The sequence below is a fragment of the Neophocaena asiaeorientalis genome, unplaced genomic scaffold, assembly GCF_003031525.2.
Source record: "Neophocaena asiaeorientalis asiaeorientalis breed wild unplaced genomic scaffold, Neophocaena_asiaeorientalis_V1.1 scaffold594, whole genome shotgun sequence".
In the NCBI taxonomy this organism is placed as follows: Eukaryota; Metazoa; Chordata; class Mammalia; order Artiodactyla; family Phocoenidae; genus Neophocaena; species Neophocaena asiaeorientalis.
Genome location: NW_020175066.1, coordinates 3,362,024 through 3,383,775, shown reverse-complemented (window position 1 = coordinate 3,383,775; position 21,752 = coordinate 3,362,024). Strand labels below are relative to the sequence as shown.

The 21,752-nt window shown below is 39.0% G+C and overlaps 1 protein-coding gene across 1 annotated transcript in view; it reads right to left on the bottom strand.

Annotated features, from left to right (window-relative positions):
- Positions 1 to 21,752, bottom strand: part of CRB1 (crumbs cell polarity complex component 1) — a 141,938-nt gene that overhangs the window by 99,229 nt on the left and 20,957 nt on the right. The window contains exons 2-4 of the mRNA XM_024764056.1: positions 20,264 to 20,459; positions 17,522 to 17,661; positions 11,994 to 12,176 (exon numbers count right to left, since the gene is read on the bottom strand). Coding sequence (XP_024619824.1) covers positions 11,994 to 12,176; positions 17,522 to 17,645 — 307 coding nt within the window. The 5' untranslated portion in view covers positions 17,646 to 17,661; positions 20,264 to 20,459. The remainder of the gene's footprint in view (positions 1 to 11,993; positions 12,177 to 17,521; positions 17,662 to 20,263; positions 20,460 to 21,752) is intronic.

The window sequence follows — 21,752 nt, the reverse complement described above, 5'->3', positions numbered from 1 at the left end:
GGGCCCCGGCCCCCAAAAAAAAAAAAAAAAAAAAAAAAAAAAATAAGCAGCCCCAAATGATGCCCTGGTGGTTGCCAGATCTCCCTGGGCAGGTGGAGGAAGGGATGCTGTCCTGGCAACAGGCAGCAAGCCCCACAACTCCAGCTGAGTGGCAGCAGGTGTGTGCTGCTGAGTCAAGGAGAATTGGAAGCTGAAATAGATTCTGTCAACAACGAGGACCTTGCTATTCAGTACAGAACCTCAGATAGACCAAAATGTTATAGATTGGTTTGGATGAGTCACAAGCAGTCACATGAAACTGAAACTGAATGATGCAAAAACGTACTGTGTGGTGTGGACCTGCTGTCTCCCTGCATGACCCTTGGTACCTCCCTCCCCCTGTAACATGACTTCAGCTGCTTTAAGGACAAATATCCCTGTCCACACAGGACCTTGAGTCACTGTCTCACCAAGAGGTGGAGCTGCTCCTGCCTGGTGAGCCTCCTTTGACAGGGCAGAGGGCAGGGCGTGCAAAGGGCAGAAACGAAGGGGCCTCCCAGCCCAGGGGCTCACCAGACATCAGGAGACCCTGGGGAGGGAGTAGCTCTGGCGCTTGGACTCCATTCCTGGAGTAAGGACCAAACTGGGTGAACAGCTTTCCGGCAACCCTCCACCCTCTTCCTCAAGGGCAAACCTCCCCTCACCTAGCACTCCTGCACTCCCAGCTGGGAGACTGTGTGGGTTTTTTGGTGGTTGTTGCTTTATCTCCTAAGTCACCATGGGTTACAGTCCTTAGTCTGTGTTCCTGAGATAAAAATGGCATCCAAATTCAATGCATGGAGTTTGGATGGGGCTGGTAGAGGGAAAGGATAAAGTGACCTTATGGGTGGGAACCCTGGGCTGAATCGATGCACAGCTGTGGCTTCCACATCCATACATATAATGGAAATAATGGGTTCTATGCCTGCACTTCCCCAATCCAGAAGTGTCAGAGGGGTTTCTCCCATTTAGGGTTTGCCACATGTATTGTCCCCTCCAGGCTGGTGCAATAGAAACAATGTAGAATCTGAGGAGGAGAAAGGAGTATCAGAGCTTTAGATGCTGGGGAATTGATAGAGGCTGTTTCTCTGTATAATATACCTGGTCTAATCCAATTACACCCCTCTGAAAACAGACACACACAAAGGCAGCTACTAATCTCTGTTGCAACTGACTGCACCTGATTCATGGCAACCTGCGACTCCCGGACATGACAGACCCGTTTTCGAATGGTCAACCTGGACTGCAGTGCAAATATGGAGAGGACCTTCAGGCCTTGTTGGTCAAACGCGAATGATATATTCAAGATCACGGCTGATTTGGTTTTAGCAGCATTTTGGTTTTACATGAAAATGTGGCAGCTATTCCTCTGGGGAAAAAAAAACTATTCCCCATTCAACTACTTTGAATATAACCACTTACTCAATGGGGCCCTCTATCCACAGAGATTAGGATCCTCTTATGCCTGGGCCTGATCAGACCAAGTTAAAGGCTGATGGTGTTCAGGGGAAAGCATTGGTCATCCATGCCCCAACAACTGCAGAAAGCTGATTGAGATAAGGTCTGGTCAGCACAATGGCCTGAATGGAAAGCTGGTCCTCCTTGCCTTAGACAACAGTCCTATGGACCAGGCATTTTATGTTTTAATTAGTTCTTGGGCTACAGTTAATGATCTGCCACTTGGAAGACCACAGGCTGGCCGGTTAAAGATCCTCCTCTTCAGGGCCTTCAATTGTGGAAGTAAATTTCAAATGCCCATCGGACAGTCTGGTCCAGTCACACGGATCACCAGGGGAAGGGCCCATTGTCTGATGAGGCTAAATCAAGATGCTCATCAAGCCTGAACCACCCAGATCACTGCTATCACCGCCTGGATCCATTCTTGTACCAGACAAAACAATAGGTCAACCATCAGGGAAGACATGACTGTGATCTAGAAGGACCACTCTGTGCCAGACTCTGACTCCTGCCACAGTCGGTCCAATAGTCCAGCAGTGAAGGAGGTCACATTCCACAGAGGAGCATTTTCCTCTCTCCTCTTAGAAAATCGACTAGTGGATCTCTGACTCTCCCTGGGGACTGCCATTGGCACCTTGTCACTAGAGATACATTTTCAGATTATGTTGTTGCTGTTCCATTCTGATCAGCTGACTCTAGTTTTCAGCTTTCCAGGCCTTCTGCAATCTGACAGTAGCATTTTTTTTCTTATAAAGGCCCCCAACAATGGACGGATAGTCAAGATAAACAAAGAACATTCCACACGCCTTTATTCTCTGATAAGGCTGCTGGCACCACTAAGAGGTGGCACAGACTTTTAAAAATTTTCATTGAAGTATATTTGATTTTTTTTCCTTACTCAAAAGCCTTATGTCTTCTGCCAGCATCCATGAAGCAGTAACATACTAAGTTAAGAACTTGTAAGTAGGATAAAATCAAATCTCAGATCCAATAGATTTAGTGGACAGAATATGAGGTGGTTCTTCTCTGAGTGAAATTAGAAACCTGATAATAACTGAGGGTAACAAAGAGGGAGGAGGTAATGGAAGTTTGAAAAAGAGAAAGTATAAAAAGGTCATCTTGGGAAGTAGACCTCGAAAAGAAGTGTTCTCTAAGGGCTAGGAGTCTCCTGGAAATTTGTGATCATAAATATCAAGTGATATTCATCAGTTAAGTGTGTGAGTTGTGAGTTTTTCTCCAGCCACACTCAAATTGTTTGTAGGTGTGCAGAAGATGAAGTGTGAGGTTTAATCTTACGTGTACTTTTGCCAGGTAAGTACAATGGAGAGAGACAGGATCTGGGGAGCTGAGGTTATACTCAAGGAAATAGTTGCAGTATTAGACTGAAGTCTTAGCTGAGACAGAGGGTGAGGCAATGAATAAAAACTTGGTTGGAACAACTGACTAGGTGCAATGAAAAAGTGTTGGCATGTAAGTGAACTGGAGAAATGGAGGTTATGGTCAGAGAATAGAACGATGGAAAATGAGGTTTTTAGTGAGTTATTGGTGACAATAAGGTCTACATTGTGACCACAGAAGTGGGCAGAAGTTGCCGGGTGGCAACTTGGAAATAACTAAGGTCATTTGGAATATAACGAGGTCAAATGACTGGGAAATAAGGTTTGCAGGGATATTCCATATGGGTGTCTCCAAGAATGATAAGAAAGTAAGATACTAAAATCTTCAATGACTAAAGTGAAGGTTCCAGGGGGTGGGAGGAGGATTGTAATAAGGAGAAGCAGTAGGTACCATCGTATATGAAGACATATGCTTCCAAATGAGTTGGGGATTTGAATGAAGAGGGAGGAGCAGTTGCTTAGAGGTAGAAATAAAGTGAAAAGGACATTGAGTTGACTTTGGGGACCAGTCGAACATGGGATTTGGGAGAATAAAAAACAACTGCCATTTGAGAGGGCTGCAGAAGAATAGTACCCTGAGAATATAGCTAGATTGTAGCTAAAGCATGTAGGTGAAAGAAATGTGTGAAAAAGAGGTTGAGGAGAGTGATAATTGAGTTTATAATAAATTTTGAGATCTTTAGCATAGAGTGGGACGTTCAGAAAAGGATGGGAAATCAGGTGAAATTAGGCAATGGCCAGAGCATTTTGGCATCAGAGACTAGGGCCTGATGGGCCGGAATGAAGAGACCTGGGGTGCTGGGACATCTGTGAGTGATGGAGGTAAGCTGACTGGTAAGTTACGGTGAGACCATTCCTGACGGACTTCAGAGGAAGTTATAGTCAGCTCTGATTTCAGCCTTTTCAAGAATAGCTGCTTGAGTGCTGACTAGGAAGAGGTGAAGAGGACCACTGCGGAAGGAGGGGTGGTCTTTACCAAGAGCAGGTATAACAAAACCTTTCATGGGAAAAAGAGATGCAACCCTTTAGTCAGAGATTTGGTTGATCTAAGGTTTTGGATGCTTTCCTGAGGCCTGGGACCTGAGCTGCTCAGGGCTGGAGTAAAGCTCCAGACAAATGTGTATGTGGAGGTGGTCAGGGAGGCGGATGGGGCGGGGGGAGAAGGGTGTTTCTGAAGAGTCTTCCGTGTTAATGTCAGAAGACAATGTTCTGAATAAACAACCCCAGCAGTGGACTTTGGTAAAAGCCATAACCTTTGATTTGGTCAGCTGGCGGTCACTAATGTTGCTCTTTCTAAAGATTAGCATGCTTAAAGAAACTCTGGGGGATCTTGAACAGCAAGAAGCAGAACGGGGTTTCCAGATGGCCATCCTCACAAGCAGCAAACACGCAGCTGGCCTGGTTATATGCAGGCTTGCCGTGTGGGCTCCTGTAAGCACAATTCCTAGTATCTTCAACCTCTTCTCTGAACATTTGTTTCAAGTCCTTGTTCTAACAATACCTGGCTATTACTAGAGAATGGTACTTCCCTTACAGGTCTAAGAAATGGTGGAGGCCCACATCTCTCACACAAAAACAGAATCCAGATTGCAAGGACAGCGCCTGTGGCATGACGATGTGGATTATTGAGAATTTAATTATGAATTTCCTGGTGAAGGATTTGCAGTGGTTTTATTCTTTAGCTTTAGAAAACTGTTTTCTCTTTCAAATACACGTTGGCCAGAATCCTTGATGTGGAGAACTGACATCTGTCTGCTGATTATCCATTTGAGAGCTTTGCCTTAGCTTGTTTGACGGTAAGTCAACAAAATAATGCTAACCTAATAAAGCAGCCACAGCCCGTGAAGCCGCTGTTCCCTGTCTCTGTCCTGATGGTCTCACAGACATGTCCATCTCTGGATCTGATCTGCATTTGATCTTCCAAATCTTGACTGTTAAATTTCCCTATTAGATATAACATCTTTTTTGATAGTAAGTAGTAAGCATAATGAACATGATTTTCAAAATCAATCTATGTATAAGGAGGTGACACACCTTTCTTAATTGTTGTAGCTAAGAGAGCAGAATCAAAAGTAGTACAAGCAGGAATGTGCTCATATGTACTAAAAAGTGTTCCGTTTATAGATATTAATATTCATCATAAAAGCAAAGGTAAATGAATTGGATTAATCTATTGAAAATATTAATATTAATAAATGCCTTATTAAGTAAATAAGGATGGAAGCAAAGTTGGCTCTTCTAGGGTTACAGCTTTATATGTGTATCTAATATCTGTTCAAGTTATTTAAGATCTATACTCTCAAACTTGAAATTGTAAGTAAGGAAAAAAGTGCATCTCTAAGAACAGCGAGCCAAAAACAACAAATGAACAAATTCTATGGAAGATTTCTCTGTAGGCAGGAGATGCTGACTGCCCCACATGCTTGCTTCATTGCTTCACGAATACAGGAAGCTTTCAATGCCACACGTTCGGCCCTATGTGCCTATTTTAGTTGGATTTAGGTAGAATGACAGGATTTAACTTTTAAGGAAAAGTGAACACTCATTTTTAACAACATTGTGCTTGAGGCAGATGAACCTGAGAACGAGAGATCCCATGAACAGTCACTTTGCCAGGTGGCACTCATCAGGGTGTTTGCTGTTGAGAACCCCTCTATTTCTGCCTGAGGTTTGAAGCCAGGACATCACAGGATCCCCTGCTGCACCGCTCAGTTCTTCCCATTCACAGAGCAGATGGGTGAAGCAGAATAAAATCCCCACCTCAGAGGCAATAAGGAAGCACTCCAGAGACCAGCAATGGTGTTGCTCTTTGCTGGAGTAAATGCTAATTGGAGTTGGTGAGTGAAAGTTAGAGCTGAAAATTGGACTTGGCTTATGAGCAGTTGGGAAACTTGTTAAAGGTATTATCACTCTCACATTTTGATAAACAGAAACAAAATGTTCACATTAAAAACATGAGTCAATTGTTTCCAATTTAACTTGGTTAGAACACGATGCTTCAAGGGTAAGCACACAGGTCATGAGATCCTTTCTTAATTTTTAGAAGCAACATGATCATTTGTATTAAAAAACTACCAAGTCATTTGGATTCTCATAATTTCCACTAAATTCTATCTGGCAAAAATAGCATAAATAGGTCCTCTTTCCTGATTTCTCTGACTGTACCTTTTTATGGCTTCACTGTGACAGTTATCATACCGTCTTGTATTCTTGTGCATCTTTTTCCTCCTGCTCTTTCACTTTCCTTTGGGAAGAAACCATGTATTTTCATCATTATATCCCTAGAACTGAGTCCAGTACCCCAAAGTGAAAAGTTAAAACATGATAGAAAGAAGCAGCCAACATTCCTTCTAGTAGCGGTCAAGGATGGTCATACAAAATAAAGATAATTTACAGCTTTGGACTGGACTGGACTGAACAGTGTTTTTCAACTACAGGCCTTCTCCAATTATAGAATTATTTAGTTTACCATTAAAATTATGTGAATATGTGGGTTTTAAGTAAATGCACAGACTTTAAATCAAGTGTTTATGCACCATTCTCATTTCAAGTTGAACATTGCAGCTATAGGCACAAACTGGCTATGGCAGTATGTGAGGATATTTTGCCAAAGAATATTTTTTAATGATTTTGAGATTATTAGAGAAGAGTAACCATTATTGCATCTAGGCTCATGAGTTTCCAAGTTTCAGTTCTGATCATTAAAATACCTAAATGGATCTTCAGACTTTTCTCAATCATCTTATCAAATAATACTTCTGGTTTCTGTGGGCTCAACTTGCCTTACCCGTTGAAAGTCCCAGAAGAAACCCTGGTAAAAGCTGGTCCCCCTTCAGAGGGGCTTGGTTTCTCTCATTAGGATTCTCTGCCCCCTTTTACCCATGTTTTTACTATTTCCCATTTTCCATGGCTTTAAGCTCTCTTTATTTCTCTCTCTCTCTGAGTACTGTCTTCAGGGACCCTCAGTTAATTTCTACTCTGGTATATTTCACTTTTACATTATAAAAAAGCTAAAAAATTGCATTCAATATCCAACCAAAACCATTTTTAATTTGGAACATAAGTGTACATGTAGTAAAGAGCAACAAATACATCCTTAATTATAATTTTAAAAATGGAAGTGTTTGTAGCTATATTTAACAACTCTAATGGTTTCTTTGAATGGAGCTCTGTCATTAAATGTATTATTCACAATTATATTTTTCATCATGATGGAAATTTATTTTAATATAACAAGTGATAGAACTGCAAATATGTATAGCTTGCAAAAGAGTAAACTGTGTCATTTATATCCTCAGCAGAGAACAGTGAGAGCCCTGGTGGCACCAGATATACCAAGCAGACTAAACTAACACTGCCACAATTCTGAAATCTACCTGATTATTAGACCTACATAGCCCACAAAAGTGGGTTATGACCTGTTTGCCCAAAATAAAAAGGTGACTGCCCACTAAAATTTTAAAAATTCAAATAAGACTAACAGTTTCCTAGCATAACATCCAAAATGTCCTGGATACGACTGAAAAGTCACCCATCATACCAAGAATCAGGAAAACCACAACTTGAGTGAGAAAAGAAAATGAACTGATGTCATCAACTCAACCTGAGCTGGATCAGATTTTAGAATTATCTGACAAAGATTTAAAGTAACCATCATAAAATGATTTAATAAGCAATTACACATTCTCTTGAGATAAAAAGGAAAGGTAGATAAAAGGAAAAGTAGAAATAAAAGGAAAAATAGAAATTATCAGCAAGGAATTAGATGCTACAAAAAATGGAAATTATAAAACTGGAAAATAAAATAGGAGAAATAATAAATTCTCTGGATGGGTACAATAGTAGAGAGGAGATGAAAGAGGAAGAGAATAAAATTAGTGAATTTGAAGACAGATCAATAGAATTTACCCATTCTAAACAAAGGAGAGAAAAACAAATGAACAGAACCTCAGGAATCTGTGGGAAAATAGCAAAAGACACAAAACTTATATTACAGAGCTGCAGGAGAAGAAAAAGAGTAGGGCTGAAAGAGCATTCAAAGAAAAACTTGGCTAAAGAGATCCTAAATTTGGCAAAAGACATAAATCCACAGATTTGAAAAGCTCAGTGAATTCCAAATAGGAAAAACCCAAATAAATTGACACCAAGACACATCATAAATAAAATTCCAAAAACTAAAGACAGAGTTGAAGGTGTTATCACTACCACACTTTTTCTCTACAAGTAGCCAGAGAAAGGCTGCCAATTTCAATGATAGCAGATTTCTCATTTGAAACCATGGAGTGCAGAAGGAAGTGATGTAGAATTTTTCAAATGCTGAAAGAAAAGAATTGTCAACCATGAATTCTATATTCAACAAACTACACTTCAGGAACAAATGGGCAATAAAGACTTTCTCAGATAAAGGAAAACCAAAAGAATTGTCACTAGCACATCTATTCTTTTTTTTTTTTAAGATTTTTTGTTTTGATGTGGACTATTTTTAAAGTCTTTATTGAATTTGTTACAATGTTGTTTCTGCTGTATGTCTTGGTTTTTTGGCCCTGAGGCATGTGGGATCTTAGCTCCCAACCAGGGATTGAAACTGCACCCCCTGCATTGGAAGGTGAAGTCTTAACCATTGGATTGCCAGGGAAGTCCCAGCATACCTACTCTTAAAGGAAGGCTAAAGGAAGTTCTTTAAACAGAATGTAAACAGTAGAATAAGAATCTTGAGGCAAAAGGCAGAAAGGAAGAACAATGGAGAGGGCAGGTAAATATAATAGAACACTCTTCTCTGCATGAGTTTTCTAAATCATATGTAATGATTAAAATAAGAATTATAATACCATCTTATCCTCAAGACAATGATATTTTAAAGTGGGGAAGACAAAGGGACCTAAGTGGAAATAAAGTTTTCCTCCACTTCACCCAAAATTGTAACATGTTAATACCAATAGGCTATGATAAATTACATGTGTATATTGTAATACCCAGAACAACCACTATGAAAACTACACAATACAGCTGAAAATACTATAAATAAATCAAGATGAAATCCTAAAAAAAATGGTCAAGTAACCCACAGAAAGATAAGAGAAACAAAGAAATCAAACAGAAAACATAATAAAATGGCAGAGTTCACCCCTAATAAATCAATAATTACTTCAAGGTAAATGGTCTAAATATATCAATTAAAAGGCAGAGATTGACAGCATAATTTTGAAAAAGCATGATCCAATAATATGCTTTTTAATACACCATTTAGAAGAAACTCACTTCAAGTTCAATAAGTAAGTTGAAAGTATAAGGATGGAAAAAGGCATACCATGCAAATGTTAATTTTTTTAAAAGGCAGGAACATGATTATTTATGTAGAAAATATGAGAGAATTGACAAAAAATCTCCTGGAACTAATAAATGATTATAGCAAGGTTGCAGAATACAAGGTTAGTATAATATACAAAAGTCAATTGCTTTTCTACATAACAGCAATGAACAAGTAGAATTTGAAATTAACAACACAACACCATTTACATTGGCACCCCCAAAACGAAATACTTAAGTATAAATCTAACAAAATATGTATAAGATTGATATGAGTAAAACTACAAAGCCCTGGTGAAAGACATCAAAGAACTAAATAAATGGAGAGATATCCCACGTTCATGGATAGGAAGACTCAATATTGTCAAGGTGTCAGTTTTTCCCAATGAGATCTCAACCAAAATCCCAGCAAGTTGTTACATAGATATCAACAAACTGATCCTAAAGTTTACATGGAGAGGCAAAGGCCCAGAATAGCCAACACAATATTGAAGGAGAAGAACACAGTTGGAGGACTGACACTACCCAACTTCAAGACTTCAAGACAGTAATCAAGACAGTGTGGTACAGGCAAAGAACAGACAAATAGATAAATAGAACAGAATAGAGAACCCAGAAACAGATTCATGTAAATATAGACAACTGATCATCGACAAAGGAGCAGAGGCAATTCAATGGAACAAAGACAGTCTTTTCAATAAACGGTGGTGGCCACAAGCAGAAAAATGAAACTAGAAACAGACCTTACTCCCTTCACAAAAATTAACACAAAAGGGGTCACAGACCTAAATACAAAAAGAAACACCTACAAAACACCTAGAAGATAACATGGGAGAAAACCTCTTGATAGGTAACCTTGGGTAAGTTGACTTTTTAGATACAGCACTGAAGGCATGATCCATGAAAGGAATAATTGGTAAACGTCACTAAAATTTAAAACTTCTGCTTTGCCAAAGAAAATGTCAAAAGAATGAGAAGACAAAGTGGATAACTGTTCATGAAGCCCATTTTCTTTTTATTTTAGGTACACCACAAAACTAGATTTCCCAGTCTCTGCTGCAGTTAAATGTGGTCCTAAAACTAAATTTGACCAATGGCATGTGAGTAGAAGACATAGTCACCACTTTTAGGGCCATAAAAAACTTTCTAGATGCCACACTCCATTGTCTTTCCTCCACCAGTTGCTTGTTGCAATAGAGCATGGTAAACTTGGAAACCATGTTTTGAAGATGGAAAAAAAAGAGAGGAACCTGTGACCCTGAATCACTATTTGAAGGACAGTTGATTACGAGAACCCATTTTTGGAATTCACACGAGTGGAAAATAAGCAATTTCATTAAGCCATACTTGGGGCAGCCCAGGACTTCTTAACTCATATAGTCATTCTTGGCTGCTCTTCAGAAATTAAGGCCAACACACTTCCCTGGAACATTTCACTGCCTCTCCTGTTTGGATCTGCAGATTCTTTGGTCAACCATGTTCTTTTATCTGATAAGACAACATTAGCAATGGCCTCTGACTTTGATAGAATCTCTTCTTTATAACCCTAAACCCAATAAAAAATTTTAGAACTCCCTTACCTTGTTCCAAGAGGGATTTAAAGTAGCTGACAAAAATACTTACACTATACCAGGATCAAACAATTCAGAAAAAATAACAACAAAAAAAGGCAAATGTAAGAAACAGAAACAGGAAATTTAAATAATCTCAGAGGTAGGGTAAATACAGAAATATATTCCAGAAAAACATATATGCTTGTAGAACCCACTTTTACCTATAAGATTTCTGGTATCTTACATTGTTGGGAAATGTGATGTACTACAAGATTTATTTCATGCTTTTTTTCATTTATCAAGATTTATTTGCACACATTTACTAAGGGAAAAAGCATGCAAGCTAGAAGCTATTCAGGAAAAACAATACTTATACTGATGTTGACACTGGAGAGGCTTTTCCCCTGTGTGTTTTTCATAGAGGGGACAGTGAATAAGGAAATCTTCTTCAGCAACCTTACAGCAAACACTGCCATCAAATAAATAGACCCCCTCCCCCTTTTTTCTTATTCCTTATTTTCTTTTCTCAGAAATCCCCGATAGCAGCTGAAATATTTTCCTCAGATATCACTGGATCTATTGAGAAAAGAATAAGATAGAAATCTAGGTTGTAATTAGTTTTCTCAGTGGTATTCTTGCAATTGCAGGTAAGTTGCTACTCATTACCAAATACGGGACTGTCTCCAAACTTCTGAAAATTTTCAGAAATGGGAGCAGACATAAACACAACTGTTCATTGGAAAACATACGTGCACATTTCCTCTGCGTTTTAGAGTAAGAATGCTGTAGAACAAGTTAGAGTCATTTAAATTTGATATAGGGAACAACTTTAGCTATAGAATAGTTGATTACTTGAGACTAGATAATTTTTCTGTGTAAATGTAAGTATGTTAACTTATTTAAGCAAATTTGAATAACATAAAATGTAACATCATTATAAAATATAATGACATAAAAATTCCAACATTTTCTGTTTATAAGGTGAAGAATTTGAGTCAGCTTCTAATTCCCAGGATAATGTATACAGGTATTTCCCCTTTCGTACACCTCTTCTATCCCTATTTTTAACATTTTCCTCATGATCTGAGGAATTAGGATATGTGACATGAGGTATTTTTCAGGCCCACAAGGGGGACCCTTTGCACCACAGCAACAGAGGTTATATGGCACAGATCTCACTGCTCATCCACAATTTGGTTGAATGCGTGATCTGCCATCAAACGCTAGAAAGTCAAGGCATCTCCCCAGCCCTGGGCCTCACCTGTGAGTCCAGGTGGACAGATGCAGATGTAACCTGAGGCTTCGGGGTGGCCGGATAGAGACAGCAGCTGGGCAAGACGCCCATGCCCTTCCCCTGAAGACAGCTCCACGCATTCCCCATCAGACTGGCAGGGGCTACTACTGCATTCATCGATGTCGGTCTCACACTGGGCCCCCGTGTATCCTGCAGGATAAACGTTCAGAGAAGCTGCTGAGTCAAAGCCCCTCAACCATTGAGTATGTGCCTGACCGGCGGCTGGCCACTGTGCTGGCACCAGTTAACAAGGTGCTGGCCCTCCCTCAAGGAGCTGGCAAGGGATCTGGTAAGGGAGGCTTCCACGAACATGAGTAATAGTAACAATGGAGTCACTCCTATAATATCGATCAATGCTTTTAATAAAGATTGGATGAACAAGGAACTTCTGGATAACCTTGATCTAACCTGGACATTTTAACTAGACTCCAATTCCTCAAATATTCCAATTGTTTGAATGTTAAGCAAGGAAAAAAAATGACATATTTTTCCAGAGAATAGCTGTAAAGTCAGCAGGATCTACATAGCCAACCCTAAATTCTTCTCTTAAAACTCAAAGTAAAGGTAAATAGTTGCTTCTTAACACTCAGTGAGACAATAAAATAGTGATTTGTATTTGAATGGATTTAGCTGGGTCATTTTGTTAGGGACAAGAATAAAAACAATAAAACATGAATGATTTAGTACTTTATAAAACATTTTAATATTAAATATTAAAGAAAGTCCCTATCAGAACTATTCCTCTGGTTTTACATACATATGCCCTGTTAAAACTATATATGTATATATTTATTGTGTGTGTGTTAACATAACTGGAATTGTACTGCACGCATCCTTCTGCAACTTGCTTTTTGAACTCCCTTGCACGGTCTATCCACGTTAAATTTACAATCCAGAGTTGTAAAAGTTATAAATCAAATCATGGTATTTCTTTACTTTAAAACCATTCAATGGCTTCCCTCTTCACACAGAATAAAATTTAAAATCCTTAAGCTGACCGGCCCTTTATTATCTGGCCCTAATCCCATCTCTGCATTCCTGTCCCTAGAATGTTTTCTACCCCAGGGTCTTCATAACATTGTTCCCTCTCCAGAAAACCCTTCTCCAAGACTGTGCTTGGATAACTCTAAGCTTTCAGGCTCCACCTCTTATTACGTTCTCTTTTCCTCATGGTCAGATCTAAGTAAGGTCCTTTTTTCTTTCATATACCCAATTCTTTCCTTTCATTGTCTTACAATGATTGCTATTATGTACTTACTTTTATAGTTATCTTTTAAAATTTATTTACATATATAGCTTTCATTTGTTGATGTATTTGATAGCTTTCTCCCTCAACAGACTGTAAGCTTCACAAAAGCAGGGACTGTTTTTTTATTCTCCACTCCAAGACAGAGCAACACCTGAGTAGTAGGCCTTCAATCAATGTCTGAATGAGATTCAGATAGTTCTAATCAACAATTTAGATGATAATCCTAGCTTAGCAGATAAACTAGAGAATTGATGAACTCGTAATAAGCAGATAATGAGAAGATGATGTAATCGCTTATTTTGTCATTTTAATGAAAACCTGAATGGGGACCTATGTCAGATCGTAAGCACAACATAAATTCTGTTGCTCAACAATATAATACTTTTGTCACATTTGACCCCTGGGGCCTTTGTCAGTGGTCTGAAGAAGAAACTTAGAGTCGAAAAGGAAACTAAAAGCACATGTCAGATCAAGGTCCCACAATCCTTGGTAGTGACCCTACCCCAGAACCCTCAGTCTTTTATGCCTGAATGTCTACTTTTTAAGTGCTTCTATTTCATACTTACGGATCTACAAATATTCACTAAATAATGGTTGTCACAAAGCCATTATAAAAACTTGTGCTATAGTCGATTTACTAAAGAAAGTTCTGACTATTTTCAATTTTCTTCTCATTCTAAGTTTGAAGACTCACACACAGGCCAGGTTAGGAAGTAATTTAGAACCTTCATAAGTCCTTTCTGGCTTTCCAGCTCATGCATTGTCTTATTCTTATCCTGAACATTAGGAAGGTTCTGATTTATAGTCTTACCAGTCCTGTCCCCACCACTGGGGCCCTGTGGGGCTGTGCTGTACCCTTTAACCATGTATATAAATAGATTCCTCCAATCAAGGCTACATTCAATAGATTTAACAAGTTTTCCTGTAAAACTCTGTACAAAGAAACGATATGATGCTGAGTCAAGACCCCAGGGTTCTTAAATTATGTTTTTTTTAAAAAAACAAACCCAATCTTTTCTGGGTAACAGGAAAACTTTCAAGATAGGCATTGTAATTAATTACTCTTGAAATGAGGACCCTGGGCAATTCCAGCAGTGGATTCTTGCCATCGTGCTCAGTGGCAGTGGTCTCGTGATCCAAAGGAATGGTCTCCTTTTCTTAGATATGGAGTAGCTTGTAGCATTAAATCTTCTCTTTCTATATAACCGTGAGAATTGGGTACAAAGACATTCTGAGTTTTCTCTTTAGGCAAAATCACCGTCCATCCAGCGACCCAAGAAACTCAGAAGTAGAACTGTCCTAAATCGGTGTCCCTTTCTCAATCCCCACATCATCTCTACCTCCTAAAGTGCTCTCATGGCCATCCATCCCCTCATCTCCACCCTCACCACTATGGTCTTTGTTCTGGCCAGTTGGCTTATCTCTTATTTAAACTATTGCAGAACTCTCACCAGGTTCCCTGCCTTTAGCCTTATCTCTCTCAATCACCTTTCACTAAAGCCAGAGAGCTCTTTTTAAATTAACAGGTCAGATTCTGTCACTTCTCTGCCCTGTAGTTTGCAGGGCACACAAACAGCATTATGACCCAGCTTCAGTCACATCTTGCTCCCCAGCCCCATCTCTCCACCCTCAGCCCTGTGTAGTCCATCATTTTAAGCAACCACTCCAAGTTCCACAATTAGACATGCTCTCTTCCACGTGTGCCTGCTGCCCTTTCTTCTTTCCCTCTTCTTTCTCTTCCTCTCTTCTATCCTTAAATAAGTAATGAGCTGCTATGTGCTGGCCATAGGGTCTAGAATGGCCAGTCTCCTAATCTTAGTATCTAGTTGACATTTATCGAGTGCTCCCTATGGTCTAGGCTGAGCTGGGAGCTCCTTCTATATTGCTGGAATTGTCTCCACAACAACGCTATGAGGTGGATATTATCATCCTCATCTCTGCTTTCTCTATCGATGAGGGCACTGAGGCTCAGAGTGGTAACATGGCCAAAGTCACACGGCTGGTGGGTACAATTCTGGGATATGCTTAGTGATCTTTCAAGTTTTCTAAAATGGTGCCTCCTTGGTCAAGCCATCCCTGAACTTCTTCTCTCCTTAATCCCTTTTTACAGAATTTATTAGAGCTTCTTATTGTACCCCAAATTGTACTGTACACATTTTTTTCACACTGTATCCCAGATGGAATTTAAGCTCCTTGGAAGGAGGAGCCATGTCTTTCTGATTGCCAGATTCCTCATATGAGGAATCATGGCACTGAAATCCATGTGGCTTGAATGTATGGAACACATGCTGGTCTTTTTTTTTTTAATAAATTGTTATTGGAGTATAATTGCTTCACAATACCATGTTAGTTTCTGTGCCCTAAAGGCTTTGTATTGGAGCCAGGCAGTTAAGAGGAGCTGCCTACAAAAAGACCAGGACTGGCTTTGCTGTGCAACCTACTGGTCTTTTTTTAGGCAGCTCCTCTTAACTGCCTGGCTCCATTACAAAGCCTTTAAGGCACAGAAACCATCTCTCATACACAATTTCCACCTCCTGGTGTAGAGCTTGGTGTGTAGTAATACATAGTTGCCTTTTCTTTGAGTACCTAATATGTGCCAGGCTCTATTTTTATAATTTTACCCCTCACAACAACACTACAAGTAGTTTTTTTGTTTATCCTTCATTTGTGGATGAGAAATTTAAGAATTAAGAGGTAACTCACCCTAGTTTACTTGGTTAACAAATGGTGGACTTGTCCTGCTCCCAAGCTGTCTGCTCCATGCCCTGCTTAGGGACTGAGGTCCTGCCCAGAGTGTTGATTGAGTGTTGAGTGTCGGTTGATGACAAGAATGTGGAATAACATGTTTTGGAAGAAATTCAGTATTACAGGGGGCCTGTTGATTCAAGTGTTACATACTGTTTCCTACTGACCAGAGCCAATGACCAAAGGATAAAAATATACCCTATTCGTTATCTGGAAGTGGGGAGACACATGAGATACATAGATTTCTGAGCCACAGAAGAATTCCAAACTTCCTTTTATACTTTTATGTTTGCGTTGTTTTTACCTACAAAATGCATTTAACCAAAGCGTGTTACACGTGCCTCAGGCAATGAGATGTCTTTCCATCAGAAGCTGCTACTGACAGGACTGACCCTGGTCTCCATGCCTCCTCCCCGGCCACAGGGTCATCCTTTCCTCAGACAGTAATGTGAGTGGGGAGGAGGGGGCAGATGACCAGCAAGCTTGCAACAGCTAGATTTTAAATAATCATAAATTTATCAGTGTTTTCCAATGGATCAAAAAAGAAGAGAGGGGCTTCCCTGGTGGCGCAGTGGTTGAGAGTCCGCCTGCCGGTGCAGGTGACGTGGGTTCGTGCCCTGGTCCGGGAGGATCCCACATGCCGCGGAGCGGCTGGGCCCGTGAGCCATGGCCGCTGAGCCTGCACATCCGGAGCCTGTGCTCCGCAACGGGAGAGGCCACAACAGTGAGAGGCCCGCGCACCGCAAAAAAAAAAAAAAAAAAAGAAAGAAAGAAGAGAGATGAAATGCTCTTTCATTTCTAGCAATAAAATCCTAGTAAGAATTAATGTTAAAATATGTCAAGCAGGTTCATTGCCAAAATTAACATCAATATTTATGGGTGGCCTGTTGATTCAAGTATCACATACTGTTTCCTCCTGATTCTGCTATCACCTCTACACTCAAGTCTAATTATCTTTTAAGTATAATTTTTAGTTATGGTTTATGTGTTGTGTAACTTGTATTGTCTTTTACATTATAAAGCGCTAGGAGAATACACCCATTTCTGGAATATCATCCTATACCCTTTATGGGTACCATTATGATCACACTGACTCCATGAATTATAATACAAGCACTTAGGATTTTAATAGTGATTCATGGGTTTTAATATATTCTAGGTGTCAAGGAAAACATCTTGGAGGAAAAGGAAGCATCTTCCAGTGAAGTTTACTCCACAAAGACCATGCTGAAATCGACTCTTCCACTGACCTTTTTTCCTCTGTGTTTCTTCCAGAAGATTCTGATGATTGGGCAGATTGGTAACCTACTTCAGACAATGTATAGTGTAGCAGTAGATATGTTTGAGCACTGAAGAATACAATTAAATTAAACAATGATAACTAGAAGAAAGAGTTGGTTTTAAACCTTTAGAAAGAAGAATTTTTAGTTTCTATTTGCTATAAGTGATTTGTTTCTATTCTAAGCAAAAAAAAAATGGTGGAAGATATTTTGTCACTTACCAGGCCAGCAGTGACAAGTGTAATTGTCAGCACTGTCCTCACATGTAGCATTATTGTGACAGGGTTTTGACCAACATGGAGGCATCAAGGTCTCACAATGCGTCCCTGTGAATCCACTACCCATGCAGTTACAGCTGTACCTGGAGAGTAAAATGAAATTGTCACATCAACTCTTGGTCATATTAAGATCAAATATTGTTATCCTGTCTCTTCACTTGTCCATCAACCCCAGACCCATGGCATGGTTTTAATACTTATCAAAAACCTTGAGGAATCATCTCTATAAGCCTGAAAGCATTATGTGCTTCCATATTAATAGGTTTTTATCTTTAAAATTTTACAGTACAGTTTTCAATCAAAATTATTTGGAAACCATGATTGTATACTTCAATTTCCTCACCCATAAATTGAAGGTAATAGTACCTTTGTGACAGAGTTGTTGGCGTAATTAAATGTGCATATAAAGAATGGAAACGGCATGCCAAAGGGCAGAAAATACTGAATAAAACTACTGAATAGTACCAAATAAAGTTGTTAATATTGTGAAGCAATAGAGACTGATTTATATCATCAAGGCACTTTTTTATATAGAGAGCCCAGAAAAGAAGTCCCTTATGAAAAATGAAACAATAAATTATGGAAAAAAATAGGAAAAATTCTCATTATATAAATTTTGACTTATGTTTTCTTATTTTCAGAGTACAAGAATATTTTAGTCTTGCTATTTGTAATCATTCACTGATTAAGTGGGATTATCTGACAGACCTAAAATACAAATCTGTTGGGGAGAACTGTTCACTTTATCATAATAGGCTTTCAATTTAGACGGTCTCTCCTCGAGGATCTAGTATCACAAAAACATGGGCTTACACACTCAGCTTAGATAAAATGAGTGTCTGGGGGGAGGGATACCTAGTATTGTATAAAGAGTAACAGTCCTGTTCACCACGGCTGTGTGTCTATTTACCACCAACACAGATATTAAGATTTCACTAAGGAAACTTAAATATTAGCAAATATAAGTGACTATAATTTTTACACATAATTTTGCTAGCTAGAAATCCTCTATTCACTATTCCATTTACTTGATTAAAAATACCTACTACAAATCTACTATGTGTAAGACATTGGAGGCAAGAGCCCTGTGGTCACGGCTGGCTAGTGGACCTCAAGTCACGGAATCAGTCTCCATTTGAATCTTCCTTTGTCTGCAAGAACCTTTCATGGGGTAGAGTTTCTGACTTTCCCACGCTCCTCATAGCAAATGTGTTAATTTTTTGCTGTGGGAAAATAAAGTTAGGCTGTAATTGCTGACCTTGCAATGATCTCAAAAATTAGGTCATAAGAGAGATGTGGATACAATAGAAAAATTATTCATGGCACGCATTCAGGTAAAGAGAGGAAAGCTGGCAGGTTCAGCCTTGCTCTGTTTGCATTTCCATAGACATTACAAGCGTTGTGTGCCTTCTGTTCTGATGCTTTCTGGAAACAGTGAAGCATGGCTGGGAGAGCATCCTCCTTTTGTCTGGAGCGCTTGTGTGGAAACTGCCTTTCTGATCTATGTGTTGCCCAGTTACCTGTCTCCAGGCCTGAGGATTCATGCCACTGGAGAATCATTTGGGTGTAACTGAAAGTCACAGGCAAGACGTGGAGAATGGTTATAGTTTACAAAAAAAAAAAAATGGTCTACCACTTTGCTCTATTTAAAATCACATTATTTTCCTGGGTATATATGAAGCACACGTGCCTTTTATTGCTGCCCTTTTGTCTGATTCACTTTAAAATTCAGATTTGGGATATATTATCTTATTTATTAAATAAAGGAAAGTTCAATTCTAGGCCTCCTTTTTCAAAGAGTTAACTGTGTGAATTTGTGGGGGGATGGGGGGGTCACCTAACTTCTCCGACCTTTAGACTCCTTATTGTAAAGGGGGAGCTTTAGTGCCCATCTTGCCGTCCACTGAGCCGCTGAAGGAAATGTCAAGGCAATATTAAATGTTAATGCTGTTAAAACTTAAGTGTTTAATAACGCAATGCTTGTGGTTTAAATAAGTATTAGAAAGTTCTTTCAAAAATATTTATATGAATTCAACTACCATTACCCAAATTTATTATATGTATCATATTAAGGTGTAATTTATTGTTTTGTTTTTGTTTTTACTGAAAAGCCAATGATAGACTCTAACTTGGAACAGAATTACATGGCTACTTCTCATCATTCTGCTGTCTTCAAAGTATTCACTCAATTCTCCAAACACCTAGAAATTCAAGATATAATTAATTTAATATCAACACCCTTTCCAACACTGTTTATATAAAATTCCTAACGGATTTATTTTTCACCACTTGATTTATATGCTTGTTATTTTATAAATACAATCTTATATTCACATATAGAATAATCTCTAGCTTTGTTTTTGCATCTACAAAAGATATGGAAGGTAGATTCCATTTGTTTCATGGATTTGGAAGGCTGGCGCTTTTCTGTAACAGAACCAGTTCAAAACTATTACAAGAATTACTTAGAAAATGCTCCCTCTTGAGACAGATGGCGTCCAAAGGTTGCATTATTTTAATAAAATGTGAATGTCACAACTTTTTTATATTTAAAGTATAAAAAGCAATCTGCACATTTTAAGCCAAGGATGTGAGATCTCCAAATTCACCAGAATGACTGGTGCAATAGCTTCTGGTCAGTGAGTTCGCTCCAAGCCAATGACCCAAACGTAGGAGAAAATGTACCTGTTGGCTCCATCCACGCACAGCCCTCCATGGAGACACGGCCCACTGGCACACTCATCAGTGCTGAGCTCACAGCCAGCACCCAGGAAGCCAGGGGCACAGTCACAGAAATGGGCCTCCACAGCATCCTGACAGGTTGCACCACTGAGGCAGGGCTGGGATCGACATTCATCAACTTCCAATTCACAGTTTACACCTTTTAAAAAAGTCGGCACAGAAAAGAAAGGCAAAGTTTCAGCAAAGTGTTGATATTTTCGCTCTTTGGCAATGCTTTATTTAGCAAGGCTCTTGTGAAACATGATGTTGCCCCAAATAATTTTCCTCCTTAATTGTAATTGATATTAACTTTCTGGCATGCTTGTGGGACGTTCACAAAGCAGAGCAGCTGTCACTTACAAAGAATTATTGCATACAACAGCTCGTGGCTTTTTGGTCCGAGGACACAAATCATTCTTAGGACAAAGTAATTGTTTACTGTACTTCTGTTGGAAGCCTGAAGGGGACCGGCCAATGTCTTTAGATTATTTTTAATAGGAGTCATATTGAACAGTGGGTAAAAGCTCAGACTCCAAAGCCAAATGGCCTGGGTTGGGATCTTGGCACAGTCTCTTTTAGCTGTGTGACCTTGGGAAAGTTCCTTAACCTTTCCTTGCCTCAGTTTCTTCACCTGAAAAATGGGACCAATAGTTGTAATTACCCCATAGGATAATTATTACAATCACAGTGTGTTCTAAAATGTTTATGATAGTACCTGGTGTATACAGTTTGCTAGAGAAAAAAAAAAAGTACTTGTTCTTTCCACAAAATTTATTGTACAAATATGATGTGCAATTCTTTCCTTAAGTGCCCCTTTTGCACAGAAATATTTACATTTTCTATAGTGCTGTAAAATGCTGCTTTTAAATAGAAAATCAATTTGACTTAAACTCATTGTAATTAGTGGTATTATTAGAAGCTACTTCATTTTAAGGTAACATTACATTTTAAAAAAATCTGTATTTACCCCCTTGCCCAAATAGTAGGTGAAGATTATTTTCTAAGCAAACCAAGTTTAAGATTTACAAAAATGGTCACACTGAGATAGCAAACTACTGAATCTACTACTGAATCTGCCAAAACAGTATCTGATACACAATCAAATTTTCCCATAGGTTTTAAAAGACACAAAAGGGGGGCTACCTATATTTGTCAATCTTTATTCCTGTGCCTATGACCCAGGGTAATAAGTTATTAAAATGATATTGAGGAGTTTTCAAATAACTCAGAGGTTTTTAGTAGTTTGACTGATACTGTGCGCTCTTTCCTGATAGAAAATACAATAGGATATTCTAACACCACCTGCCATTTACAACTGTGACTAGATTCTACAAATGCGGAAGTGAAAAGAGACACCAGCATAGTAAATTTGATTGTTTTCTGAGAGGAAAAAGAACTTAAATTTTATGTCACTAAAGATGGCAAGTTGTGGAATAGTATTTGTTGCAGGTAA